This window comes from Panthera onca, chromosome D2, assembly GCF_046562875.1.
Source record: "Panthera onca isolate mPanOnc1 chromosome D2, mPanOnc1 haplotype 2, whole genome shotgun sequence".
Classification (NCBI taxonomy): Eukaryota; Metazoa; Chordata; class Mammalia; order Carnivora; family Felidae; genus Panthera; species Panthera onca.
In genome coordinates, this window is record NC_138349.1 from 53,428,840 (window position 1) to 53,454,895 (window position 26,056).

At 44.4% G+C, this 26,056-nt stretch overlaps 1 protein-coding gene across 4 annotated transcripts; it reads right to left on the reverse strand.

Annotated features, from left to right (window-relative positions):
- Nucleotides 1-86: 86 nt before the first annotated feature.
- SEC24C (SEC24 homolog C, COPII component) lies at nucleotides 87-25,200 on the reverse strand. 4 transcript variants are annotated; one of them, XM_060643097.3, is made up of 25 exons: nucleotides 25,001-25,200; nucleotides 24,558-24,810; nucleotides 23,052-23,251; nucleotides 20,830-20,965; nucleotides 12,267-12,442; nucleotides 11,464-11,835; nucleotides 11,043-11,179; nucleotides 9,739-9,807; nucleotides 8,319-8,430; nucleotides 7,971-8,098; nucleotides 6,675-6,813; nucleotides 6,343-6,458; nucleotides 6,046-6,170; nucleotides 5,731-5,922; nucleotides 5,428-5,521; nucleotides 5,109-5,225; nucleotides 4,162-4,332; nucleotides 3,384-3,480; nucleotides 3,136-3,281; nucleotides 2,775-2,913; nucleotides 2,507-2,625; nucleotides 2,235-2,414; nucleotides 1,796-1,987; nucleotides 1,473-1,562; nucleotides 87-1,327 (listed from the first exon to the last, which is right to left on the reverse strand). In XM_060643097.3, exons 3-25 carry the CDS (start codon nucleotides 23,221-23,223, stop codon nucleotides 1,187-1,189), a joined length of 3,360 nt encoding a protein of 1,119 aa, XP_060499080.1. In that variant the 5' UTR covers nucleotides 23,224-23,251; nucleotides 24,558-24,810; nucleotides 25,001-25,200; the 3' UTR covers nucleotides 87-1,186. The 4 variants fall into 4 exon arrangements, with proteins under 4 accessions (XP_060499080.1, XP_060499078.1, XP_060499081.1 ...); XM_060643095.3 differs by lacking the exon at nucleotides 24,558-24,810 and having other exon boundaries at nucleotides 25,001-25,199; XM_060643098.3 differs by lacking the exons at nucleotides 24,558-24,810; nucleotides 25,001-25,200 and adding an exon at nucleotides 23,350-24,518.
- Nucleotides 25,201-26,056: the final 856 nt, after the last annotated feature.

Consider the following 26,056-nt stretch of genomic DNA (forward strand, 5'->3'; position numbering starts at 1 on the left):
TGCTCAGCCCACCACTTCCTGGGAAGTGCTAGGCCTAGCAGCAACAAATGGGACGGAAAATGGTAAGTCACAAGTAAAAATGAGGCTAATTGTTACATCTTAATTTATTTTATTTCTTTACAAATTAAAGATGCATTGAAAAATAAACCAATGAAGAGAAATGAGAGGTCCGGAGCAGGGGCATCCCAGGCTGGGAGCAGGCAAGCCTGGCCACCATCAAGCCTAGCCCTTGTCCTGCCCCAGCCAGTTCAGGTTGGAAGATAACGGTCGGCCACTCTGTCAATACCAGAGCTTGAGTGGTGTCCCGGCAGGAGAGAACAGAGCTCCAGCCACCTCTGCCTCTCCCCTCTCAACAACTCCCAGCTTGGAGAAGCAGTGTTTCCAGTGGGAGCTCAGAGTGGGATGGGGCTGGCTCTGTGAGGTATTGCAAATTGATGACCAGGCTCCCAACAGAACCATCCAGTGTTGGAGCCTTTCCAGCTGGGAAAGAGGCTGTTACCTCTCCCAGGTCTTAATATTCTTTGCAACTCACTTCCCAGGCTCATTCATCCCTGACAATGTGCCTCTATCCACTTAGTGATCACCAATCATTGCAGGAGACAGAAGAGCTAATCAACCACTCTCCAACTTTGACTTGGCTGCTGACTTCCAGGCCCAAAAAGGACTGACCAACCACTTTTCTCTCCACCATCTATGGTCTATACCCCAGCTCTTGTGCACCTGAATGTTTCGTCCCTAATATAGGAAGTTTTTGATGACACTGAGCTGAATTAGCCCCTACCCACCCCCGCATAGTACCCCTGGGATTCCCACTCCTTCCTGCCTGCCCCTCTCTTCTTGGAGGCTGGTCTAAGGGGACACATAATATTGCCAGAGTCTGGGTGCCTCCAAATCCCCCAATACCGAATCATATACAGTGAACTGAGAAACTACATTCATTACGACAGGATTAGCAGGAAAAGGAGGGTAAAGTGAGGGGATAGGGGCACCTTCCATCAGCAGGACATGACAGAGTGGTAGGATACTTGATTCCAGAAAGGTGTCTCCTTATACCTCCCCCTCCCCCCAGAGAGATTGAGGTCAGCTTACATGACTTATAAGATAATGGAACTGTTCCAATTTCTCTGCCATCCTGGTGTACTTTCTGGAAGCTGGCCTGGGACCCTATGCCATTTACCCACTTGCTCTAGCTCAGTAGCTGCCGAATTTCCTTGTGCATATGACAGAGAAAGTCCACATAGGATGCTCCCCCGCTCAAGCTCTTGTCTTCCACCAGGAAGTGCTTGAACAGCATCTCCAGCTTGTCCTCCTGTTTCACCACGATAAGCTATGGCCAGAAGACAGGGTCATGAGGCAGGGCCAAAAGGAATTAAACATGCCCTAAAATCCCATTATCCCATCACTTACTCCCACCCCCCATTCCAGGGGAGGACTGAACAAGGTAAGAAATGCAGAGTTTAGATCAGTGTTACCTTCATGTACCGTGACCTCTGTGCCCTTAAGCTATCAATGAGGCCTCGCACCTTCTTGGACAGTGGATTATCCAGAACTGGCAGAACACTCTGCAATACAAAATTCATTTATCCTTATGGTAAAATTCTCTGAGTCAAGGCAAAATGGGGCAGCAAAGATTTATGCATTATCTGAAACAAGCCTCGGAATAATGACAGCATCCCCCATCCCCTCCAAGGATTCCCTGCTATTAAAGGGGACTAGCATACAAACTTTACTGACTCCCACTTATATCACAAAATGCTTTTCCACACCCATATTCCCCTTGACTTCCTGCCCTCACCAAGCCACTGGTGATCTGACTGAAGGAGGAGACACTGAAGAGGCTCTGGACAACACCCTGTTGGACACTTGCTCCCACCCACAGGAAGAGGTTGAGCCCATTCTCCAACAAGTATATATCCCCATTGCTCAGACGCTCTTCAGATGCTCGAACTGCTGGTGGTTCAGTGGCACTCTCAATGGGAGACTTTGTCTAGACAAAAGGAAGGGGCAAGAGGTTATTTACCAAGGGCCATAAGACAAGTTTGCCCCTCACCACACACACATGAAATTTCAGAAAGCTAAATCAGTAACTCTTTCAGTGTGAAAATTACATCAGATAATGTAGGTTAGAAACAAATTCACTAGAGTCAACCACAGATAATATTAACCTTTCCCTTCCTCCTTCTATGATGCCCCTTTCTCAGTGCAACGTCTCACACCCCAGCCCTTAGTCGCACCAATGGTAGGAGCCGAGGATAAAAGAAGACATTGGTCTCAGCCACATCCATGGAGGTAACCAGCTGTCGGACGTAGGCACGGTCATCAGTAGTGACTTCAGCTCCAGGCTGCAGGACATCACTCTTCAACACACAGTTCAGGTAAACTGGGAGTAGCTTCATGCACTCAGGAAGGATCAACTGCAGGGGTTATCAAAGTAAAGTTAATCATGAGAAATCTCTCCCAAATGCAAAAATTTGTCCTAACAATTCCTGCAACATGCTTGTCCCACCTGTCCTGCAGAGGAGGGGCTGGCACAATTCTTTCTGTAACAGGCCAGGATCTGGGCACACTGAGTGATGAGAGTGTCACGAACAGTCTTCACAGGGCTATTTAGGACCCCCCGGTATGCTGGATGTGAAAGGGAGACAGCACAGTCACTGGCTAGCCACCCCATCACATGTGCTTTCCCACCATCACACCTACCCGGGAATGCTGAATCACCGACAACCACCTTTCTCTCAGCCCCAATCCCCCCCTCGCCCTGCCTCTACCCTCACCAAACTTGGCCATGTAGTTGATGAGTGTGTCAGTCTCACAGTTTCGATACAGATCAGCCAGCTGGGTGCAGCAGTTCAGGGCCAGGTTGTGGATGCGGAGCCGTCGCTGCCCTGCACAGCTGGTGTAGAGCAGAGCACACTAGGAGAAGGGAGAAAAGGAGAATTCATACCCCTCCCTCACCAAAGCCCTCTGAAAAACTGCTCCTTTGCTATATTAGTAAGATAGAGGAAAGACATGAGCCATCCCTTCCCCAGCCTCTTCTAGTCCTCTCCACCCACCTCTTATCCTCTTCCCTGCAGCCTATTTATATCCAGTACAATGAACTTGACAGTTCCTCCCCAACCCCTGCCTGCCTGCTACCTGCAGGAGGGCTCCACTCTCTTCATTGAGCCGATCATCATGCTTGAACTCCACAGTCACCGTCTTGTCCCCGTCCAGCCCAGCCAGCTCCACATCTGTTGTGTTGCTCATGTAGAAAGCCCCAAAGAAATCTACAGCACGGATACCTGAAGCCACATGGATAGAGTCAGGGCTACAAATACGACAGGTGCCACTTGCCTCCCTTCCAGATTTAGCCCCCAATCTGCTCTTCTCCAACCAGGACTGACCAGTGCTTGTCCGAACACGCATCACAGCATCAAAGCCAACAACCTTCTGTACGTCCCGACGCAGGTCACTCAGGAACCGTTCCTGGTCATTCTCCACCTGCAGCCCCCCCAGGCCCAGAGTCACATCACTGACTACATAACACCCTGCAGATTATCTCCCTGCATCCCCTCCACTCTACAAGCTGCTGAATCATAGTAACAGTGACGATGATAATAATGATAGCTTTTAAGCATTTGCTACAAGCCCAGTACTACATTAAGTATTTTACATATAACTACTTATTCCTGATAATAAATCTTAAGTATTAAAATCCCATTTTATAGGGGCACCTGGGTGGCTCAGTCAGTTGAGGGCTCGACTCTTGATTTTGGCTTGGGTGTGACCTCACGGTCATGGGATTGAGCCCTGCATCAGGCTCCACGCTGGACATGGAACCTGCTTGGGATTCTCTCTCTCCCTCTCCATTTGCCTCTCTATCGCTCAGAAAAATGGGAGGTTGGATAGAAATCCCATTTCACAGATGAAGAAACAAACAAAAAATAAGTAATTTCTCCTAGGTTATATAGTGAGTATTCTGGGAGGGCCAGAATAACAACTGAAGACTGATTCCAACCCCATGCTCCTAACCACTACCCTTGTTACTCTTTTCTTTACATTATGGGGTCTTCTCCTCCAACAGTATTCCTATTAATGAGTCAGCAGCTAAAGAGCTGCTCCACACGTAGGCAGACATTATCTGTCCGGCTTCCACCTGCCACCCAGAGTCCCATGCCCTACCTGAAAGCAAGCATATTTGTAGACAGAGCCACCAGTGAGCTGGGGTACAACAGAGAGCGTGGCCACATCCACATACTGGTTAGGGAAGAGGAAGAGGTCTACACAGCAGCCTTGGGCCACACACTCTTTGGCCAGGGTCTGATAGGCACCTGTCTGAGGCTGGAACAGAGTCTGGGGAGGAACAGGAGAAAACATTCGAATATCTCAGCTCTACCCTATTTGAAAACTGTATATTTAATATGGGATATTCAAATATATGTAAGACTTCAGATCTACCTCATAAGCATTTGCAGTAGTAGTAGAACATTCTCTTAAAAAGAAGAATCTATCAAGGGGCACCTGGGTGGCTCAATCAGTTGAGCATCCGACTTTGGCTCAGGTCATGATCTCATGGTTCATGAGTCTGCACCCCACATCAGGCTCTGTGCTTACAGCTCAGAGCTGGAGCCTGCTTCAAATTCTGTGTCTCTCTCTCTGCCCCTCCCCCACTCACACTCTGTCTCCCTCTTTCTCTCAAAAATAAATAAACATTAAAAAAAGAAGAAGAATCTATCGAGCGCTTTGGGATGAGATGGGGTAGAGAGGTGTGGAGCACTGGAGAAGGTTGGCAGTCATGGACCTGACATGTGAAAGGGGAGAGTGTCTCATCCCAGTCCCCCTCAAGAAAGTTGAGAGTATTGCATTGTGGGGGCCCCTGAGTGTCCGACTTCAGCTCAGGTCATGGTCTCATGGTTTGTGAGCATCAGCCCCATGTAGAGCTCTCTGCTGTCATCGCAGAGCCATCTTCGGATCCTCTGTCTCCCTCTCTCTGCCCCTCCCCCTCTCATGCTCACACTCTCTCTCTCAAAAATAAATACACATAAAAAAAAAAAAAAAGTACTACATTATGAAGAGTCACCACCTTCCTCTGTAATAGAAAGTTCTCCCCCCATCTCCCAATCCCACACCTTCTCCTTGTCTGTGTTGATCAACTTCCTGTCGTCTCTGTTCTTCAGTTTCCCTGGGGCCTCTGCAATGGGCAGGGAGGTGTGGAACAGAAACAGCTTCCCTGCACACTCAGCAGCCTAGGAAAGAGAGGACTACTTGTTCATTCTTTCCTTTATTCAGCTATTCATTCATCCCTTCCCTCATCATTTATTTGGTGCCAATTATGTCAGATACGCTGACTCATTGGGCAGTCATCAATCACTAAAGAAAGTTATATCCCAGGGAGTAAGATGGTCAGAAGAAAGTGAGGCAGAGAAGTTGCCAGGGTTCTAGCCTTACCTTTAGAGCCTCCATCCCAGCCTGGATAACTGGAGCAAATACTGTCTCTGTCTCTCTTGTGTCTGCAAACATTTCAGGAATCTGGTCCAATAAGCTGAAAAGATAGATGATGGGAGGCAATCAAAATTGCTATCCAGATTCAATGCCTTAGCCCTCAATTCACTGAAGAATCATGTTCCCCCTACCCCAGACTGAAAACTCCTGAGGCACAGTCCCTGTCCATCTGCGGAGCCCTCTGCTCGACTGACTTTCTCTGATTGTCTCTACCCCATTCTCACTTTATCCCCACAATCTGGCTCTTACCTGGTGATGACTGCCCGAGACTCACTGACATTGACCAGGAAGCCATCCAGCAGTGGCACAAACATGTCAGCCACATCCGATACAACCATCATCTGTGGCTGGGCCAGTGAGCTTTTCACATTGTAGAAGTGGAGCACCTTATTATAGGTGACAAAGCCAACACGGATTGCTGACTCTTCTGCTCCACCCTCCCTGTAGAAGGTAACATTGTTACCCACACACACTTGGCCACCTTCTCCACCTACTGAGTCAACCAGAACCCACCCCCACCCCAGTGATTATCCAAAAAAAGAACCCTGGCTCCATAAGTCTCACCTAGGTAGAAAATCTAACAGTGACTTGAGCTCCTCACAGAGGAGCCTAACAAGACCACTTCTGATGGCATTGTAGGAGACATCAATCATGAAGATAAAGGCAGGAGGGCTGGGAAACTTATTGTTCTGCAAAGGAAGGAAATGTTGGGGAGGGAAGGGCATTGGTAAGCAGGCTAGTTGACTACAGAGAAGTCAATATCAGAGGGGACAATGAAAGGGTGAGGAAAATGAACACAGCAATTCTCAGCTGTCTCACTGTCTTCCACCCACTTCTCCTCCCCATGCTACTTTCTCTTACCTTGCAGTAATCTACAGTGGCCAAGAATTCATAAGAGCCCAACGATAGCTCAGGACGGTCATAAGCATCCACACGTTTGCCGGTATGATCCAAATGTTGAAAATACTGGGGGGGAACTGTGGGGAGTACGTCAGAATATTACTCAAATATCCACTCTCAATCTTAGTAGTCTTGCACTGGCTAAGCTCACTCTACCACCCCACATCCCCATATGTGCCCTACTTCCACAGTTCCTGAATAAGGGAACCTTACCTATCTAACTAGAAAGAGAATAATGAAGATGCAATTCATAACACCCCCCCCCCCCCCAATCCCAGCCTCTATGAACATACCATCATTGATACAACTGCAAAAGCAGCACTGGAAGCGCCTCCCTCCCTCAATGAATTGCATGAAGGGGCACATATATGCTTTGCAGCGATTGCAGCGCAAAGGGCCAGATTCCCCATGGTCCACGACATACGGTGAAGCCTAAGGAGCAAAGGGAAGGGGCTCAGACAAAGGAAAGCTACAGCGGGTTGAGACATGTGGCAGTAGATGAAGAAGAACAACTGGAGGGGAGAAGGGCATGGTTGAGATACCTTGCCTGAGGAGGGAATACAGTGAAAGGGAATGAAGACAAACGATGAGGGTACCAGGCAGAGGAATGTCCCTAAGAGTTCAAATTCTATAGTCCCCTCTTCTTACTCCTCATCTCCACAACTCCCCTTCTTGAAAGAGAACTGTGAAAGTGGCCCTAACAAATCAGGGGCTGCTATAAGCATATAAGGAGAAAGCCAAAGATTCCCTAGGATTCTCGTTTCAGGCCCTATCTTCAATTCTCTTCACTCTTGCCCTAGGGATCTTAACTCTGCTTCCTTCCCCAACCAGGTATTTATGACACTGATCCTCCCCATCCCTGGATATCTGTGACATCTACCAGTGTCTCAACTAGATGCCATGCTACAGATAAGAGACCAGCAGCTAAATGTCTAACCATCCCCACTGAGATCCAGAGAGAGAGAACACAGAGCAAGACAGAGAAGCAAGATGTAAAGTGAGCCAGTTATAGAGAAATCCACTCTAAATTCATTAAGCCAGGCATAAACAGACTTTCCTGCCAAAGCCTGGCAGAGCAGCTGACAAGTTCTCTCTCTCTCTTTTCTTGCTGATTTCAGGTATTGAGGTGAAAAATCAGGGCCCAAGCCAGATAAGAGAAGGACTATTGGACCCTGATCTACCTTTTTCCCTTATATGATTTCTAACATTCCCTAACTCACCAGGGATGTTAGGACAGTATAGAATAAAAATAGAATAATGTACCTGTAATCATCTGGAGATGACCGTAAGGCTTCTGCATTCAGCTGTCTCCTCCCCTACAAGTTGGCCCTGCCTCTTTTCAGTTTGTTTCCCATATGGACCATGCTCCCACCCAACAACTTCTTGGGCTTTTACTCTCATCACAACCACACCCATCAGGCATGGGCCCTTGGGTAGAAAGCTATTGAGATACTCTCCCTTCCTGCCCAACCAGGACTTCTTTCATTGTGACTGCTAGAATCACCTTCAGGAAGAAGTCTTATGCCCCCTCTTTTCCTCCCCCCTCTCTTCCTCCCTTTCATTATACTCCAGTCCCTTCCCTGACTCACCTCCTCTGGTGGCAGCCTTGCCAGTGGCTTGATGACAGCTGCTAGAGGCACCTGGGCCTGTTTAGCCATGTCAGATGTGCAAGGGATATTATAGGATGTGCATCGGATGTATCGGGGACTTGCATTCCCTGAAGTAGGAGGTAGAAAACCTAAGTCAGATCACAGAATCCCTCTAGACACCAGCTCTCCATTGCTGATCCACCTCATCACCCCGACATATGCTAGAGCTGATGGCGGCTTTTCCCCTAGAGGGACTGGTCTCTGATTAAAGACTAACAGAAGCCCTATCCATAAGCTGATAATCTTGGAGAAAAGGCCCTCACAGGAAGGAATTAATACCCTTCTTACCTTGGTCTTTCACCAGGAAGTTGGTGGTGACTAAGGGTGGCACCTGGCCCCGTACTCCAGTAACAAATGGCTCTGAACCCCGGTTGTTCCTGTCATCCTCAATAACCTGAATCTGTAGGGAAGAAATGAAATGAGTGAGGGTGACACAAGAAAGGGAAGTACCAGGTCCTAGAAAACCAGGAGAAAGAAAGGCTAGAGCTACTGCACAGAAACTAGTAATTTGCTAAGAACACCTCATGCACCAGGCCTGCTCTCGTTCTGGAGATCACATAAAATGCTACAATGCCAATCTTCCGCTCTATAATCAGTAGCAAGATGCTGTACAGTCAACACTGAGAAAGGGCTTCTATATAAATTGCCCTGACCCCCAATCAGTGGTGACCACCCCATTATTCCCCCCACTCCAGGAAAGTTCCAGCTCTCATCACAAACCTTCAAATATATCAGATTTCACTTCCCTCCCACATTACATGCCCCCCCCCCCACTCCTCTCACCAAGACACATTCTGAGTCAGAGCAGGAAAACAGACAACGATAACCATGTAAAAATGAAATCTACCTGGAATGACTCTACACTCAATGAAAGTAGAAGGGACAGGGTGAGGAGAGGATTAAACAGAAATGAACAGGTAAGGTGAGGAAGCAGATGCTGCCTTATTTTCAGGTAAGCATCCGTGTGTAAATATGGGAGAAGAGGATTAAGTACCCAATCCTTACAAACCCAATCCTCAGTCCCCCACATTTTGACAGATCCAGCAAAGGAAAGGAAAAAAAAAAAGATTTTGCAAAGCTGGTAATCAGATCTTTGTGTAGGCTGATGACCTTTGGTCAGTACTTCAAGATGGTTTGTAAAACCAGAAAAAGTAAAGGGAGAATAAGACTCCATATTACATAGGAGAAAGAGTTGAAGCTTAGAAATATATCAGAATCAAATAGATTCTCCAGATGAGAAAGTGGCCCACACTTTCCCAAACCAGTAGTCTCTTCCCCTGTGAGAAATACCAGTATCCCAAACTTGTACATTAGTAGTCACCTACCCAAAGTTTTTCCACAAGCTGTAGACATATCAGTCCCAAAGGGGAAGGACCTACTACTCAACTTTGTCCTGTTCCTTCAAATGTCACATGCAGGCTCCTGGAGGACCCAGCAGAACTAAAATCAAAGCTTAACATGCCACCTTACAGCCTGGTCTTCTACCACCCCATACTCAAGGCACTGCCAAACAGCTTGTTATTTCATTACATGGTGACTTGAGACATGCACATCCTTCTGGTTTGTAAAAGCGAGGGTCTAGAAGGACTAAGGGAAGAGGGTGGAGAGGGATGGACATGGTGGATGAGGTGAAGATGAGGTCACAGGCATGCATGGGTGGCATTAACACAGGGATGACACGCACACACACACCACCCCCTGCACTTACTGGACTAGGAATGGCATCAGGGTCTATTCTGTGCCTGGTTTTCTGCTGAGGAGGCAGCTCATTGAGTTGCTTTTAGTGTTTTAATAATAAAGGCAGCAGGGGAATACAGGGAGGGAGACAAAAGAACAAGAAGCAGATGTTACTTCTCTTGACCCAGATGAATTAGACATGAATAGCTGGAGCCCAGCTCATACTGCTGAAATCAGGCCCCCTCTAGGTCAGAAATTCCAGGGCTCTCTGGCCCAACACAGAGGCTTTAATGGCTCAGACTATGATGTAGAAAGATAAAGTGGCAAATAGGAAGCAAGTTTTAGAGAGAGGGGCTGAATGGGAGAAATCTTAAGAAGGAAGAAGAGGGATGTTCCCCCCAAAAGGCCAAACTCCCATCTAAGGACCGTGCTTATGCTTAAAGAAGCCTTTCCTCACATCCAACCCAGATTCTACTTCTCCCTGAAGGAGACGAAAAGGAGGGGCTGCTTAATCCTCTAGGGTCGCTCTTAGCCAAAAGGGTCCTTCACCATGGTAATTCCCCAAAGGAAGAGGAAAGAGAACAGAATGGAATATGACAATGGCTAAGCATGGTGAGGTAACTGACATAGCAAATGTTGCAGACAGAACTATAAAATAGCCCCCACTTGGGAGTACAGTCCCAGCCTCTATTCCAAGTAGGACAAGGAAGCCCTAAGGATTCTGATGATGGCTCTAAGAGTGAAATTCACCCCCCTCCTGGGAGAAGCAGCTTCCCCACACTGCCCTTATAAACTGTAGATCACTTTTCCCCCATCCACACAGCAGGATTCTAGCCAACAAAAGTACTGGAGGTTTCTTCCTAAAACACTGTCCAACTAGGGGCACAGAGAAACCAATGAGGCTTTCCTTCTCTTAACACCTACCATCAGAGAATTCCTACCAGATCTACCCATTAAGAAGACTGCTATCCTACTAAATCTAAAAGGACAAGACCTGGACCCAGCTACTACTCCACAGAAGGGTAGAGGTTACCATGCCATGTCCAATAGTGACAGAAGGCAGTACTCAACCCAGCTGTCTACTGACACTACTGATCACTCTTAGCTTTGCTTTCTTCCCTGCCCAGCTATAGAGTAAAAGTGCCCCCAAAAGATTTCTGGGGCCTCAAGTTCCAGTTCAAAGAATCAAAAATTACATCTAGGTTCTATACCTAACAGAAGATAAATGAAAAGGGAAAATAATCAGAAAACGCTAGGCAAACATCTCATCTAGGTTGACTCACTTATCTGGCAGCCACAAACTCCTTGCCTAGGACCACATAAGTATCTACTTACAGGGCTTGGGATGGCATCAGGATCCAGGCGCTTAGGAGGCAGTGGTTGAGGAGGCCCAGGCTGACTGCCAAAAGTGGATGCTCCTGGGTAGGGACTTCCATAATTGGGCTGAGGGCCCCTGGCTGGTCCAAAGGAACCTGAAAGACAAGGGCACAGGTTGATAAATTCAAAATCCCCGATCTCTTCTTAAGGCCTCAGGGAAATGACTAGACTCCTATAAGTATAGAGGTAATGACCATTCAGAGAAAGACCACACTATCTGAACTAAAAGAAAAAAGAATGTCTTATAAATCCTGCATCCTAGTAATAATACCCTGAAGCTACCCATCTAGTTCACCGCTTAGCAAGCAATATTAAACAAACAAAAACACCTGAATAGTTGAAGCCTTTGGCTTCTAGACAGACCTTGGGAAAAACTTACCATTTTGTTGCAGCTGATAGCCTGGCTGCTGGGAGGAGTGCATAGGTGGTGGTGGTCCTGGGGGCCCAGTCATCTGGCTGCCAGGAGGCAGAGCTTGAGGAGGAGGTGAGGACACATGGTTGGGCTGGCTCACAGAGGGCCCCCCAAAACCCTGTCCAGGCAGGAGTGGACCAGTCATCGAAGGCATCCGAGGACCCCCTGAAGCTGGGGATGTGAAGCTGGAGGCCTGTGGTGGGGCAGATCGCTGGGGAGGCTGGGCCCCAAGATGACCCTGGCCCTGGCTAAGGGGAGGAGCCTGGCCCTGAGGATAGGAGCCATACAGACCAGAGTTGGGGAAACTTCCTGAGGCTGAGGCCAGCGATGTTGGTGGGCCTGAGAAGTAGAAGAGATACAGTCAGAACCCTAGTCATTTTGCCTTCCCCTTTCCACATGAGAGGGGCAGGAATGACCACTCCTATCAGCTGGCCCTCAGAAGCACAAGAAATAAAAGGGATTCGGGTATACACCAGAGTCTGATGCTTTTAAAAAGAAGGGGAAGGTAGGGGTACCTGAGTGGCTGTCGGTTAAGTGTCCAACTTCGGCTCAGGTCATGATCTCACGGTTTGTGAGTTCAAGCCCCAAATCAGGCTGTGCTGACAGCTCGGGGCCTGGAGCCTGCTTTGGACTCTGTGTCTCCCTCTCTGTCTGCCCCTCCCCACTCACACTCTGTCTGTCTCTCTCTCTCAAAAATAAATAAACATTAAAAATATATATATATTTAAAAAGAAGGGGAAAATAACAATCCTGGGGTCATCAGTACTCACCATAGCCCAGCCCCACAGGGGGAAGGGCTGGAGCCACAGCACCACTGATCTGCATTCCTGCCAGCTGACCAGTCACCTGTGCACTTGTCGGGGGAGGGCCAAAGGGCTGAAGCACAGCTGGCTGGCTGACCACAGGGGCCAATGGGACTGACCCAAATGGCTGAGACCCAGGGAACCTGTAAATACAAGGAAGGCAGAGGTAACAAGTAGGCCGGGAGACCCTTCAAAGTTGGCAGGAGCTCCACATCATACAGGAAACTATACTGTTCTACAGCATCTTCCTGTCATCCTGGGCTCTTTTATGGCTTCATGTTTTTGTATATTTGTAGATGTATTACATTCCTGATGATCCACACTATGATTATTCATGGAAAATCTTGTTTTCCATTAGGTTCACTCCACAAACATATGCCAAGCACCCTCAGATCAGGTATTATTTATTCTACTAGTTAGATTATCACCTCCTCTGACTCAACAGAGTTAAACAATCAAAGTACTTATTACTTTATCCTGGCTAAAGGTGTTAAGAGCAGAGTAAGTCATCTGAGTTTGACATTCTGTACTAATCAGAAAGATGATGCCTGCTCTACCAGAAAGGGACTAGGAAAACAGGACACAAACCAGAGAGCCTTCTAGCCAGGTTTATCTAGCAAAGCCTCATTACTTGGATAGCGACACTGGACATTCCCACGGTATCAGATGGCACATTAAAATATAAATACAAAATCATTCCCGTAGCATTGCATATCAACTAGTAACTAAAGTGGTGTTTTATGTTGATATTACTGCAGAAATCTACAACATAGATTATACATAAAAGCCCCATATGAGATTTCAAGAGTGAATCAAACTCTTCACAACAATAATCAGTTACACTTAAATTCTGATTTATTCTTCCTGCTTATTTTGTCTCTACTAAACAACTTGTACTTTATTATATTTTGTATAATAAATATAACATATTTATTATATTAGTCTTGTAGTTTAACACTTTTCTTTCATTCATTCATTCAACTACTATTTTCTGAGTGTTATGCTAGTGAACCTTATCTCCCTGAGAGAGGAGCTCTGCATTTGTTGTCCTTTGTTGGGCTCTGCACTTTTTGTCTTCTATAGCACCAAACATACTGTTAGCTCCATAGCCTAAGCCCATAAATCCTTGTCAGAATAATTATATTTCATGGTTACTACTCCATTAATATGGATAATACTATCAACTACCCAATGTTATTCCATCACATGCCTGAGTAATAATAAAATACCACCTTATCTCTAAGTAGCGTTACAACTTATAAAGCATCTCTAAGTGCTTTATTTAATGTAATCCTCACAGCAAAATGAGGACACAGCAGATAGAAAAGTAAGACATGAAGAGTATAAGTGGCAAACTAGGCTAGAACTAGAGCCCAGACCTGATCTTAGTTCAATGTACTTTACTGTTTAATTATGAAGTGTAACATAAATAGGAAAAAAAAAAAAAACATAAAACAAGTATTTACTGTTAAATAATTATAATACAAATACCAATGTAACTAAAAACCAGGTCAAGAAATAGAATACATTAGCACCCAAAGGCCCAGTGCTCCTCCCCTCCATCACAGCCCTCCCTCTCTCTTCTCCTAGAGGTAACCACTTTCCTAACTTCCTAATAATCATTCCCTTGTCTTTAAAACAACATAGTTCAGTTCTGTCACTTTTTAAAAAAATATTTATTTTATTTATTTTGAGATGGAGCACAAGTGGGGGGTGGGGGGGGTGGGGAGAGAGGGAGAGAGAGAGAATCCCAAGTAGGCTCCACACTGTCAGCACAGAGCCCAATATGGGGCTCAATCTCACAAACAGCAAGATCATGACCTGAGCCAAAATCAAGAGTTGGACGCTCAACCAACTGAGCCACCCAGGTACCAGTTCTGTCACTTTTTTACACTTTTGTAAACGGAATCACTTCACATATACTCCTTGAGTTTTGCTCCTTTTGTTCAACCATGATTATGAAATTCATCTATGCTGTTGCATGTAGCATTTCCTTTCATCACTAAATGTTAGTCCACTAAATAAATATGCCATGATTTACTTAAGTATTTTAATGTAGATATCTAGGTTTTTCTAATTTTTTAATATTACAAACAATGTTGCTATGAACACTCATATACCTGTTTATATACATGAATTTTTCATATATATATATTCATGAATTTTTCTAAGGCATGTATCTATGAATGAGTTGCTGGGTCATAAGGTATGTATATCTTTATTTTTTTTTAATGTTTATTTTTGAGAGACAGAGAGAGAGCAAGCGAGCACAAGTGGGGGAGGTACAGAAAGGGGGACAGAGGATCCCAAGTGGGCTCCATTCTGACAGCAGAAAGCCCAGTGCAGGGCTCAAACTCACACACTGTGAGATCATGACCTGGGCTGAAGTCACTCAACCAACTTAGCCACCCAGGTACCCCTGTTATCTTTAATTTTAACAAATAATTCCAAGCTATTTTCCCAAAGTAGTTGTTCTAATTTGCATCTGATCACCGGTGGATAAAGAGTTCCTGTTATTCTGGGGCGCCTGGGTGGCTCAGTCGGTTGAGCGTCCGACTTCGGCTCAGGTCACGATCTCGCGGTCCGTGAGTTCGAGCCCCGCGTCGGGCTCTGTGCTGACAGCTCAGAGCCTGGAGCCTGTTTCAGATTCTGTGTCTCCCTCTCTCTCTGCCCCTCCCCTGTTCATGCTCTGTCTCTCTCTGTCTCAAAAATAAATAAATGTTAAAAAAAAAAATTAAAAAAAAAAAAAAAAAGAGTTCCTGTTATTCTGATAGTCCAGCAATATTTGGGACTCTCAGACTTTTTAATTTTGCCACTTTGATGGATACATAATAGATTAGAATCTTGTTACGGCTTTTGATTTGTACTTTTCTCATTATTTATGAGGTTGGATAGCTTTTTAATATGTTTCCTCTCTTTTTCAAAATATCTTATATTGTAGTCACGCTACTTGTGATGATGTGAGATGATAAAGTCCCTACGCGATGAGATGAAGTGAAGTGAATGATGTAGGCATTGTGAAGAAGTATTGAGCTACTATTGACCCTCTGACAGTATGTCAGAAAGAGGATCATCTGCTTCTGGATTGCAGAAAGGGAGACTACTGTAATGGTTGCTTAAGGTTGAGAGAGTGGGGGACTGAAGAAATAGCTAAATAATGGTAGCTACTGAGCTAAAGGATATGGTGTTTTTTCTTGAGGTGATGAAAATATTCTAAATTGTAATGGTTGCACATTATCTGCGAATATATTAAAAGCCATTCAACTGTACACTTTATTTTTTTTTTAAGTTTATTTATTTTTGAGAGAGAGAGAGCACAAGCGGGGAGGGGCAGAGAGAGAGGGGGTCAGAGAATCCCAAGCAGGCTCCACGCTGTGAGCATAGCCTGATGTGGGGATTCAAACTCACAGACTGTGAGATCATGACCTCAGCTGAAATCAAGAGTCAGACACTCAACTGAGCCACCCAGATGCCTCTGAATTGTACACTTTAAATGGATGAACTACATGATATGTGAATTATATCTCAATTGTTTTCAAAAATGCAATCAAATAAAATTGCACTAAAACCTCAGACCTCCCTCAAGCTTTTGCTCCTTCTTTAGCCAAGCATTACAAAAGAATTGGTCTATATTCTATCTCCATGTCTTTAGTTCCTATTCCCTTTCTCTTTAAAGATTCTTCTTTCTGGGTTAATTTTCCTTTCTTTTCTTAGTCTATCCCTTGATAATTTTCTCATCCAAGGTCGATACATGGTAAACTCTCAGTCAGTTTGTAAATGTCTGTATTTGTACTCTCTCTTAGCCAGGTACATAATTCTACATTGACAATTACATTCCCTTAGTCCTTTCAAGGCACTAGTCTACTATCTGCTCTCTTTTAATATTCTCTATTTAGTCTAATCAATTTTTTTTTTTTTTTTCTCTCTGAGAATCCTTTACAGCCTGGGTTGAGGGAGTGTGGTTGTTTCACATTTGCTTCTGGAAGATACTCCAATGATATCACCACCCAAGATGACATTTTTTAAAAAAGCTTTGAGGGGCACCTGAGTGGCTCAGTCGGTTAAGCGGCCAACTCCGGCTCAGGTCATGATCTCACAGTCCGTGAGTTCGAGCCCCGCGTCAGGCTCTGTGCTGACGGCTCAGAGCCTGGAGCCTGCTTCAGATTCTGTGACTCCCTCTCTCTCTGACCCTCCCTCGTTCATGCTCTGTCTCTCTCTGTCTCAAAAATAAATAAACATTAAAAAAAAAATTAAAAAAAAAAAGCTTTGAAAGGGGTACCTGGGTGGCTCAGTCGGTTGAGCGTCCGACTTCAGCTCAGGTCATGATCTCACAGCTTGTGAGTTAGAGCCCTGCGTCAGGCTCTGTGCTGACAGCACGGAGCCTGGAGCCTGCTTCAGATTCTGTGCCCCCCTCTCTCTCTGCCCCAACCCACTTGCATTCTGTCTCTGTCTCTCTCAAAAATAAATAAACATTAAAAAAATTTTTTTTTAATAAAATAAAATAAAAAAACTTTGACATGGGGCACCTGGGTGGCTCAGTAGGTTGAGCGTCCAACTTCACCTCAGGTCATGATCTCATGATTCGTGAGTGTGAGCCCCCCATCGGGCTCTGTGCTGACAGCTCAGAGCCTGGAGCCCGCTTCAGATTCTGTGTCTCCCTCTCTCTCTGCCCCTCCCCCTCTCATGCTCTCTCTCTCTCTCTCTCTCTCTCAAAAATAAATAAACATTAAAAAAATAACGATAATAAAAATAAAAAAGCTTTGAAACACAATTTGTATACCATTAAATTCATTCCTTTTAAGTGTACAATTCAACGATTTTTAGTAAATTTAGAGCTGTGCAACCATCACCAGAATCCAATTAAAAAAATTTTTTTTGATGTTTATTTTTATTTTTGAAAGAAAGACATATATATATATCTAGTATAAATATATATAGTATATGTTTTTAAATTATTACAGAATGAGGAGAGTATATGCAAAATTTTAAAAAGATAACTGTTTTTAGTAATCACATTTGTGATAGTGTTAGTATTGTTGTACTGAGACTGCTGTGTACAATAAGGGATAAAGTAAATGAGAAATTATGGCATATTTCAGTATTCTAATTCCATCATCCCCATAGCCTTAAGAAAAAGAAGAGATACAGGTATAATAGGTTAAGTAAAGGCTCTGTAGTCTTGAATTGGAAGTACAAATTTAAACATGTATATGTAGATATCTATAGATATGTAGATATGTGTTTCCTAGCTATGCTTACTGTAAAGGCCCAGGAGTGACCAATCAGTGAACATGCCTAGTGCCCAGATTACGGGCACAAAATGTCATTTATCACCACCAAAATAAAGGATTTCTTGGAAAAATGCCTAATTCCTGGTCTGGGGCTTAAAATGTGTAAGACAATCCTAAGACATCTTATCATTCCCAAAGACTACTAGGGCCATGTCAGAAGTACTCAGGAGTCAACTTGAAGAAGCTCCCATTGGTCAAAGATGGAACACTCTAAACTTCAATAATGATGATAATTGCAGTGGGTTGAAACCCATCAAATATGTTTTTTTTAAAGTTTATTTTGAGAAAAACAGAGAGAGAAAGAACCTGAGTGGGGAGTGGCAGAGAGAGAGAGAGAGAGAGAGAGAGAGAGAGAGAATCCCAAGCAGGCTCTGTGCCACCAGTGCAGAACTCATGAATGCAAGATCATGACCTGAGCTGAAGTCGGGATGCTTAACCGACTCAACCACCCAAGTGCCCCAAAACCCATCAAATTTGTTTAAATTCAGGGTGCCTGGGTGGCTCGGTTGGTTAAACACCTCACTCTTGATTTCGGCTCAGGTATGATATCATGTTTTGTGTGATAGAGCCCCGTGTTCAGCTCTGGCTGACAGCATGGAGCCTGCTTGGGATTCTTTCTCTTCCTCACTCTCTCCCTCAAAATAAATAAATAAAAACTTTAAAAAATATATATGTTTAGGAGCATCTAGGTGGCTCAGTTGGTTAAGCGTCCAACTTCGGCTCAGGTCACGATCTCATGGTTCACGAGTTCGAGCCCAGCATAGAGCTCGCACAGGGCTGCTGTAAGCACAGAGCCTGCTTCAGATCCTTGGTCCCCCCCTCTCTCTGCCCCTCCCCTACTCTCTCTCTCTCTCTCTCAAAAATGAATAAACATTTTAAATAAATAAAAATATGTATGTTTAAATTTGTAAATTCGAAATAACATTAAAAAAGAAGAGGTCACCTTCAGTAGGTAACAAAGGACCAATTCATTCCCTTATAAACTTGGAAATAAAGGTAAAGAAGCAAGCATTTAACCTATATGAGCTGCACAAGTAACCAAACAACACAAGAGGAAAACTGTAACAGTATTCAAACAATTAAATGAAAAACAAAAGAATTCAAAAGTATCACCATTTTGAAAACCCAATGAATTAATATACATATGTATTAAGCTCCAACAATTGCTAACATTACAAAAAAAAGACAAGATATTAAGAAAGCAAGTCCCTGGATCCAGCTGCCAATTTGCAGAGAATACAGAGAAAAGAGGAACATGTTGAACTGTAATATGAATTTGGAACCAGAAGAATCAAGACTGTGGGAAACTCTTCAGGTCAACTGGCTTCAGTTCTTCAACAGATAAATAGAAAGAAAAGAAAGAGATGGAGGATGGCGGGTGCCTGGGTGGCTCAGTCAGTTAAGCATCTGACTCTTGATCTCGGCTTTGATCATGATCTCATGGTTTGTGAGATTGAGCCCCAAGTCTTGGGATTCTCTATCTCCCTCTCTCTCTGCCCCTCCCTCGCTTGCTCTTTCTCTAAATAAGAAAGAAAGAAAGAAAGAAAGAAAAAGAAAGAAAGAAAGAAAGAAAGAAAGAAAGAAAGGGAACCTATCAACTTAAAGACACATCAAATTGTTTTTTTGGTTTTTTAAACAGGCAAAACTAAACTGTGGTATCTAGGGATGTATATTTGGGTGTAAACTATTTTTAAAAACACAACAAAGTGGTTACTATAAGAGGATAATCACTACTCATGAGGATAAGGAGAGAGTTATGACTGAATTGAGGCACGTGGAAGGGGCTTTTGGGGCGTGTGGCAGAGTTCTTTCTATTTCTTCATCTGGGTTGTAGTTACAAGGGTATTCACTTTACAGTAATTTCCTAAGCCATACATTTGTTTGTATGGATTTTTCTGTATGTGTTTTATATTATAATGAAAAGACCTATTGCATAAACAAACAAATAAATGTAAATGTATTACTCCCCAGCTTAAAACTCTCCAATGGCTTCTCACTCCAACTAAAATCGAATTTATACTTCCTACTATGACTTACAAAGCACTACATGATACGGCTCTTGACTATATTTCTACCTTATCTCCTCCACACTCCATTCTGCTCAGGTCACGGTGGCATTCTTGCTCTTTCTCACACCCACTAAATTAATTTCTCCATCAGAGCCTTTACACTTGTTTCCTCTATCCAAGACATTCTTCTCCCAGATCTTTGGATAGCTCCCTGAGTCATTTCACAGAAGTTTCAAACATCACTTCAGAGAGGCTTTCCTTGACCAATGTATTTAAAACAGCTCCCTACCTCCTCACCAGACATTCTGTATATCCTTACTCTGTTTTATTTATTTATATTTGTCTACTTGTTATCTTCTGTGTACTCCACTAGACTATAAATTCCACCAGGGCAGAGATTCGGTCTGTTTTGTTTGCTGCTTTATCTCCAACCTGTAGAACAACACCCAACACATAATAATACAAAATAAATATTTTTGAGTGGCTGAATGAATGAATGAATTTCTTATACTGCTTCTCAGTGTTTTCTAACACACAAGATTAGGGAGCACTTCCCAGGGTCTTTCTGATGCTAACATCTGATGCTAAAAATGTATATTCTGGACACCCAATAAAAATGTCAGAAAGTGACTTCCATTACCACACACCCTACTTGCAGTTATACTTTATCCTTTGTTTACCAAGAAACAAACAATAGTCCAACAGAGATGACTTGCCTTCCCTTAATGGACTTCCATACAAAGACAGGTGTTTATTGGATCATGTACCACCAAAGTTTTTATCATTTATGTGGTTTTTCTTTGAGTATCTTTCTTTTCAAAACTGGTCACACCCAAACTTATCCAGTAAGTCCTACTAATTGCCTGATCTAGAGGAAAGGGAGAAGTCAGAAGAGACATAAATAATTCTGAGATCCTTTCTTCCTGTTTCTCCCTGAGGGCAGGCTCAGTATGATTGCAACAATTATTGAAGATATATGTCTAGTCAAGAAAAAAACTCAAGTTCACAGAAAGAATATACAAAAGAACTCAGGTACGAAGATGGGTTAATGATCTATGGAGGAGACAACAGCAGCACCCATAATCTGGAAAAATGAAAACAAAATACAAAAAAGTAGAGGGAAGAGAAAAAAGGATCTAAGAGAAAGTCAAGAAAAAAGAAACAGGCCCTCATCCATTCCTAATCCTTCTAATTTCATCAGACCGATTTTAGGTTGACCCAAATACATACCTCTGCATCTGAACAGTGGAGCTCGGCCCATTCTGTACATCTCCTTGGCCAAACTGGCCATAAGCAGCCTGGCCACAAGGGGCCTGTGCTGTTGAGGCTGGAGGTGCCTCTGAAGAAGGTGGGGCTCTTGACACACCTGAGGGTAAAGGACAGAAACTAAGCAATTGGGAAATAACTTTCTTCTCCACCCTGAGCAAGGAATATAAAGCAAGAATTAATAAGCTCAGAGCTTCACTGGCCCAGTGCCACAGCTTTGATATCAAAAGGATACCATGAACATGCAACTCCAGCTACAGCAGATTCTGAACATGGACGCCCAGTCAGAGAGTCTCCATTCTTCTAGACAGATATACTATACGTGAAGCTGTAACTAGAGCCACAAGAACATAAGGGCTTCCTGCAATCACCATACACTTTCATACAATCCAGGACAGTCTAATGTTCTTGCCCTAGACAAAAAGTCAACTCTTTAAAAAAAAAAAAAAAAAAAAGATTTTATTTTTAAGTAATCTCTATACCCAACATGGGGCTCAAAGTCACAACCTCAAGATCAAGAGTCGCATGCTCCACTGACTGAGTCAGCCAGGTGCCCCAAAAAGTCAACTCTTTTAAGGAAAAGATCCTACTCCAGAACTCAGAAACTTTGAACATATGAGAAAGGTAGTACAGAAGGTGATCAAGTAATAAACTGAACTAATTTGTAAAGACAGGCTCCTGTTGGAGAGACTATTCTGCCAACCTCTTTTTCATATATTCTACTTATCCTAACCATCCACTTCTAAGTGTTGACATTCCCAATATTACATGGCTCAGGAAAGTAATCTCAGGTTGGAGATTCTGCCCAGTGGTTCAGTCAGGACAGCTGACTTGCCATCTCACTAGTGCTGCCACCTTTGTCTTCACAAAAGCTGTACCCCAGCCCTTTTGCTCCTCAGAGCTCCTATCAAAGCTATTTCTACTACTCCCGACCATCCTTTCTGAATACTATCCCCAACCATCCTTCCCACATGAAATGCAGGGAATTAGTTACTCGGCACATCACTTTGGAAATGTTGCTGACCCCTGTTCAAACAATTGTTTTTCTTTTGCTTTGTTACTCAATAGAGATTAGACAATTAGACAATTTAGAACCTGCCTACAGGTTAATTAATCTGAACCCGTTCACTAGCCATCCCAGAACCAGATAGGTTTTCCTTTCAATAATAAAACTTCCCATTGAGGCAATGCCAAACTCCATCCTGATAAGCCAGGAAATGACAGATCAGAGGTGGACTCTGTCCAGCCAAAGTCTCAACCCAGAATAAGGCTCTTCCAAAGACCTGAGACCTAATCTCACCACTTGACAATTTTTTTTTCTCAAAATCATAATTAAAACGGTAATACTTCATTCATTTCCCAAATCTTACCTATGCTTTCTCGGTGCCTTCTTTTTCCCATATCCTTGTATGGAATTTACTATCTTAAAAAGTTATGCATAAAGCATTTGGCATTAACTCTTCAGCTAGCCTAACCAAAGATCTGCTGTTAACCATTTTCCAAAAAGCCTTATGGACAGTCTGTAGAGTACCAGCTGCTCTTCTTGAAAAAGCAATGTAAAAGGCAAACACTGATCCTAAGGCAGCAGATTAGTCTTCTCTTATTGTCCTGATATTACAGAGCATCTAAGAAGCAGAGGAAACTCAAGCAAAGGCAAAAAATGGTATCAACAGAAAGATATGAGAAGCACCAAAATTTAGACACACAAACACCACACTTTTTATCCACGAATTAGTTTCCCATGTCCCAGAGTCATTTATAAATAGAACCATTAATCCAATGACAGGTATTACCAATATACATGAAGAACAAGTGATTTCAGGGAGACTTTAGGTCAACAGGAAATATTCAATCCTGGTCACAGGCTCTGAAAGAGCTGTGACCACAACCTTTCCATCCAGCTGTGAACAAAGCAGCCAGTTGAGGCTATACATACAGGATGACACTCACATGAAATGAACTGCCACTGAATCTGGAAGATGTGCTTCCATTAGATGTCTTAAGGCAGAACTTATGTAAAAACAGGGAAGGGAAGACTGCCCACAGAGTTCTCGTAACTGAGAGCCAGAGGCATGTTCCTCAATCCCAGTCATCCCAACTCTCTAGGCAGCTTCCATAAGGCAATACCACCCAGCTTGAACACTACTGATTCCCCTCCTAAGCTCAAAGGAAACTTGGAAACATACCTGGGGGAGGTGTTTGCTGATAGCCTGGTACTGGGCCATTGTAGGCTCCATAGGAAGTTGGAGGTGCTGTGGACCCTGGTTGCCCACCATAGCTAGACTGATGATACCCTGGGTAGACAGGCTGGGGCTGCCCAAATGGCGGCACAGGTGGAGCTGACTGGTTGACGTTCATTATGAGTGCATCCCCAACTTGGTCTCACCTAATAGATGAGAGAGAAGAGAGATATTAGTCAAAATCAACTTCCTAAAGAGAGAACAACTATTCAGGGTAGAAAGTATAGATAAAAAAAGGACTGACCTTATCAGGCAGTTATCAGCCTAATTGTTCCCATACTACTACAAGATCTTTGTAATTTTCTGCCCCAGCCAGTAGCCACATTACCTCCTCAAAGTAAGGATTTGTTACTGTGAACCCCATGCTTTGTCACTGCCAGGATGGTATAAATTTCAACTTCAGATAGGCCCCATTGGAATGGGGAATAGCCTGCATTCCCCAGTGGTATGATTTCTAGTGTCTAGTCACACAAGGAGTCCTGCCACTGATGAACTACTGTGATATTATAAGTAAATGAAACAGTGTTCCCACTTTCCATTCATTCACCCTAGCATCCATTCATTCAACAAACACTGAATACCCTCTAAAGTGCTAGTCATTTTCCATCACTCAGGCTACACATACAAAACAGATCAGTTAAATTCCCTCCTTCTCAAAAGACAAATTCTAGAGTAACTGATCAGAGAAATAAATTCTTTGGCTGAACTGCAATAATTCAAATGCTACTCCATCCCGTCTTTCCACCAAAAGAATGTATGGATTTGAAAACTAAAGCATTAAAATCATTAAATGCAAAGGACACCCAAAACTCTAGCAAGGTAACAGACACCAGTAAGTGCAGGCCAGGAACAAAAACTTCTCACAATAACCTAGGAAAACAGTTCAAGGATCAATGACAAAGATTTCATGTAAAAAGATCATTCACCTATCCTTCAAGCAGAGGGAGTTCAAGCAGATTTGGAGTATTCCAAATCCCATCACTTCTCCCAACTATCCCGTTTCTGCTCTCCTTGTGTTTGTCATGAATATAGGCCACCACTAAAATTATGACAATCTCACCCAGCAACAGAGGAATGAATGTGAGAGCCTTTCCGGGGTCCTTCCAAGAACAAGACTATCTGATCACATCTGAACGCCTTATCATTCATTCAACTACCCTATACACAGATGGGGCACAGGAAGCAGGAGAGTTCACAGATGCTGTAGTGGAACAATGGGCCTCTCCCATTTGCTAAAGAGGGTCATCTTGATAATAGAAAAGCTGAGCTGCTCCTGGGCTAGAATTCTTTAATCTTAAACCCATCTCAGGAGCTGTTCTTCCAAATCCTAAACCTTGCACAGGTCACAAACACTAAGCTTGACAGATGTCCCCTGCCCCTGTATCTTCCTAAATCAGTGTGGGGGCGGGGAGCGGAGGAAAGGAGCTTCTTCGCCAGGAAATAATCTCACACCCAAGAGTTTGGAGTAAGGCTCAAGTCTGGACTTCATTCTGGGTAGACAGCCGAGGGTGACAACCCAGGGGGCGGGGCAAGCTTCCTAGAACTCTGAAGGTAGTCGAGCTGTGGAGGCTGGGAGCGCCGGGAATCAAGACCAAGAAGTCAAGCTAGCTTCTCGGGCCACGACGAGAGGGCTGGTCCATTAAGCATGGAGATCGAGCGTCTCGCGCCCTTCAACAGGCTTGGGGCAGGAAGCGGGAGCCGGAATCTGGGCCAGGAGGAGAGAAGGGAGGGTCTAGGACTGATTCAGGATTGTGGATGCGTGAGGTGAGGGTCTCTCTCCGTGCCCCGCCCCCAGGCTCCTCCCTTCCTTCTCGGACGGGACCCCGATGAGGCCAGTGATACCCCGGCTTCTCCCCTGCTGTCCTACCCACCAACCTCCCGATGCCACTCCTCACCCGGCTCCAGATCCAGGTTCGACTTCGTTCCTAACGTCAAGGATCCCAGGCCCAACTTCCGGTTCCGAGGGGGCCTGAGCGTCGCCCCCGGAAGCTCCTCCCCCACGCTCCAGGGCCGGACACTCCTTCTGCCACGTCTGCAGTAGATGCGCGCGCAAGAACCCGGATGCCGCGCATGCGCCACGGCCTCTCCCGTCGTGGCTGCAGCCTGAGAGCCTCCGCAGGTTCTAGTGCATTTCTGCCTTTTTACCCCGCTCCCGGTTCTGATCACGTTATGGTCCCACTAGCTGAGATGCGATTGAGAGTGACGCATTAGTGACCTCTAATCTAGATCCTGCAGTCACTTCCTGCTGACCCCTGGCCCTATTGATTTCCGTCTATGAAGTTGCTCTTATGACTTTCGCTGGTCATAAGATGTGCGGAACTATTATGGTAAAGAGTTCTAACTCGGCTTTCAGGCTTCATGTGTTCGTGTTCTGGCTTAGCTGCTGACCAGCTTAGGCAACTATCTCTGCCTTAGTTTCTTTCATTTTTTAAATGAGAGAATACTGAATGCCCTTATATTAATAGCTTCTTGAGAGAATGTAATTAGACACGTCACACAGGTTGCTTGGCACCATAGCAATCACTCAGTAAATGTCAGATATTACTAGTTAACTTTTTTTATGTTTATTTATTTTGAGAGAGCATGAGGGGGGGAGTGGCAGGGTGGGAGAACAGAGATCTGAAGCAGGCTCCGTGCTGACAGCAGAAAGCCCCATGTAGGGCTCAAACTTAACCAATGGTGAGACCATGACCTGAGCTGAAATCAAGAGTCCCACATCTGGGGCGCCTGGGTGGCTTAGTGGGTTAAGCGTCCGACTTTGGCTCAGGTCATGATCTCGCAGTTCGTGGCTTCAAGCCTTGCGTCCCTGCGTCGGGCTCTGTGCTGACAGCTCAGAGCCTGGAGGCTGGTTTGGATGCTGTGTCTCCTTCTCTTTCTGTTCCTCCCCTGCTCGCGCTCTCTCTCTCAAAAATAAATAAAATTAAAAAAATTTTTTTTGAGTCCCACACCCA

Excerpts from the sequence above, each read along its gene's own strand:
- SEC24C (XM_060643097.3), bottom strand. The coding sequence starts at position 23,223 with ATGAACGTCAACCAGTCAGCTCCACCTGTGCCGCCATTTGGGCAGCCC. Across the intron at positions 20,966-23,051 it reads TCAGCAAACACCTCCCCCAG|GTGTGTCAAGAGCCCCACCT; the intron begins GTATGTTTCCAA and ends CTTTACCCTCAG. Across the intron at positions 3,481-4,161 it reads ACAAATATGCTTGCTTTCAG|GTGGAGAATGACCAGGAACG; the intron begins GTAGGGCATGGG and ends GGGGGGCTGCAG.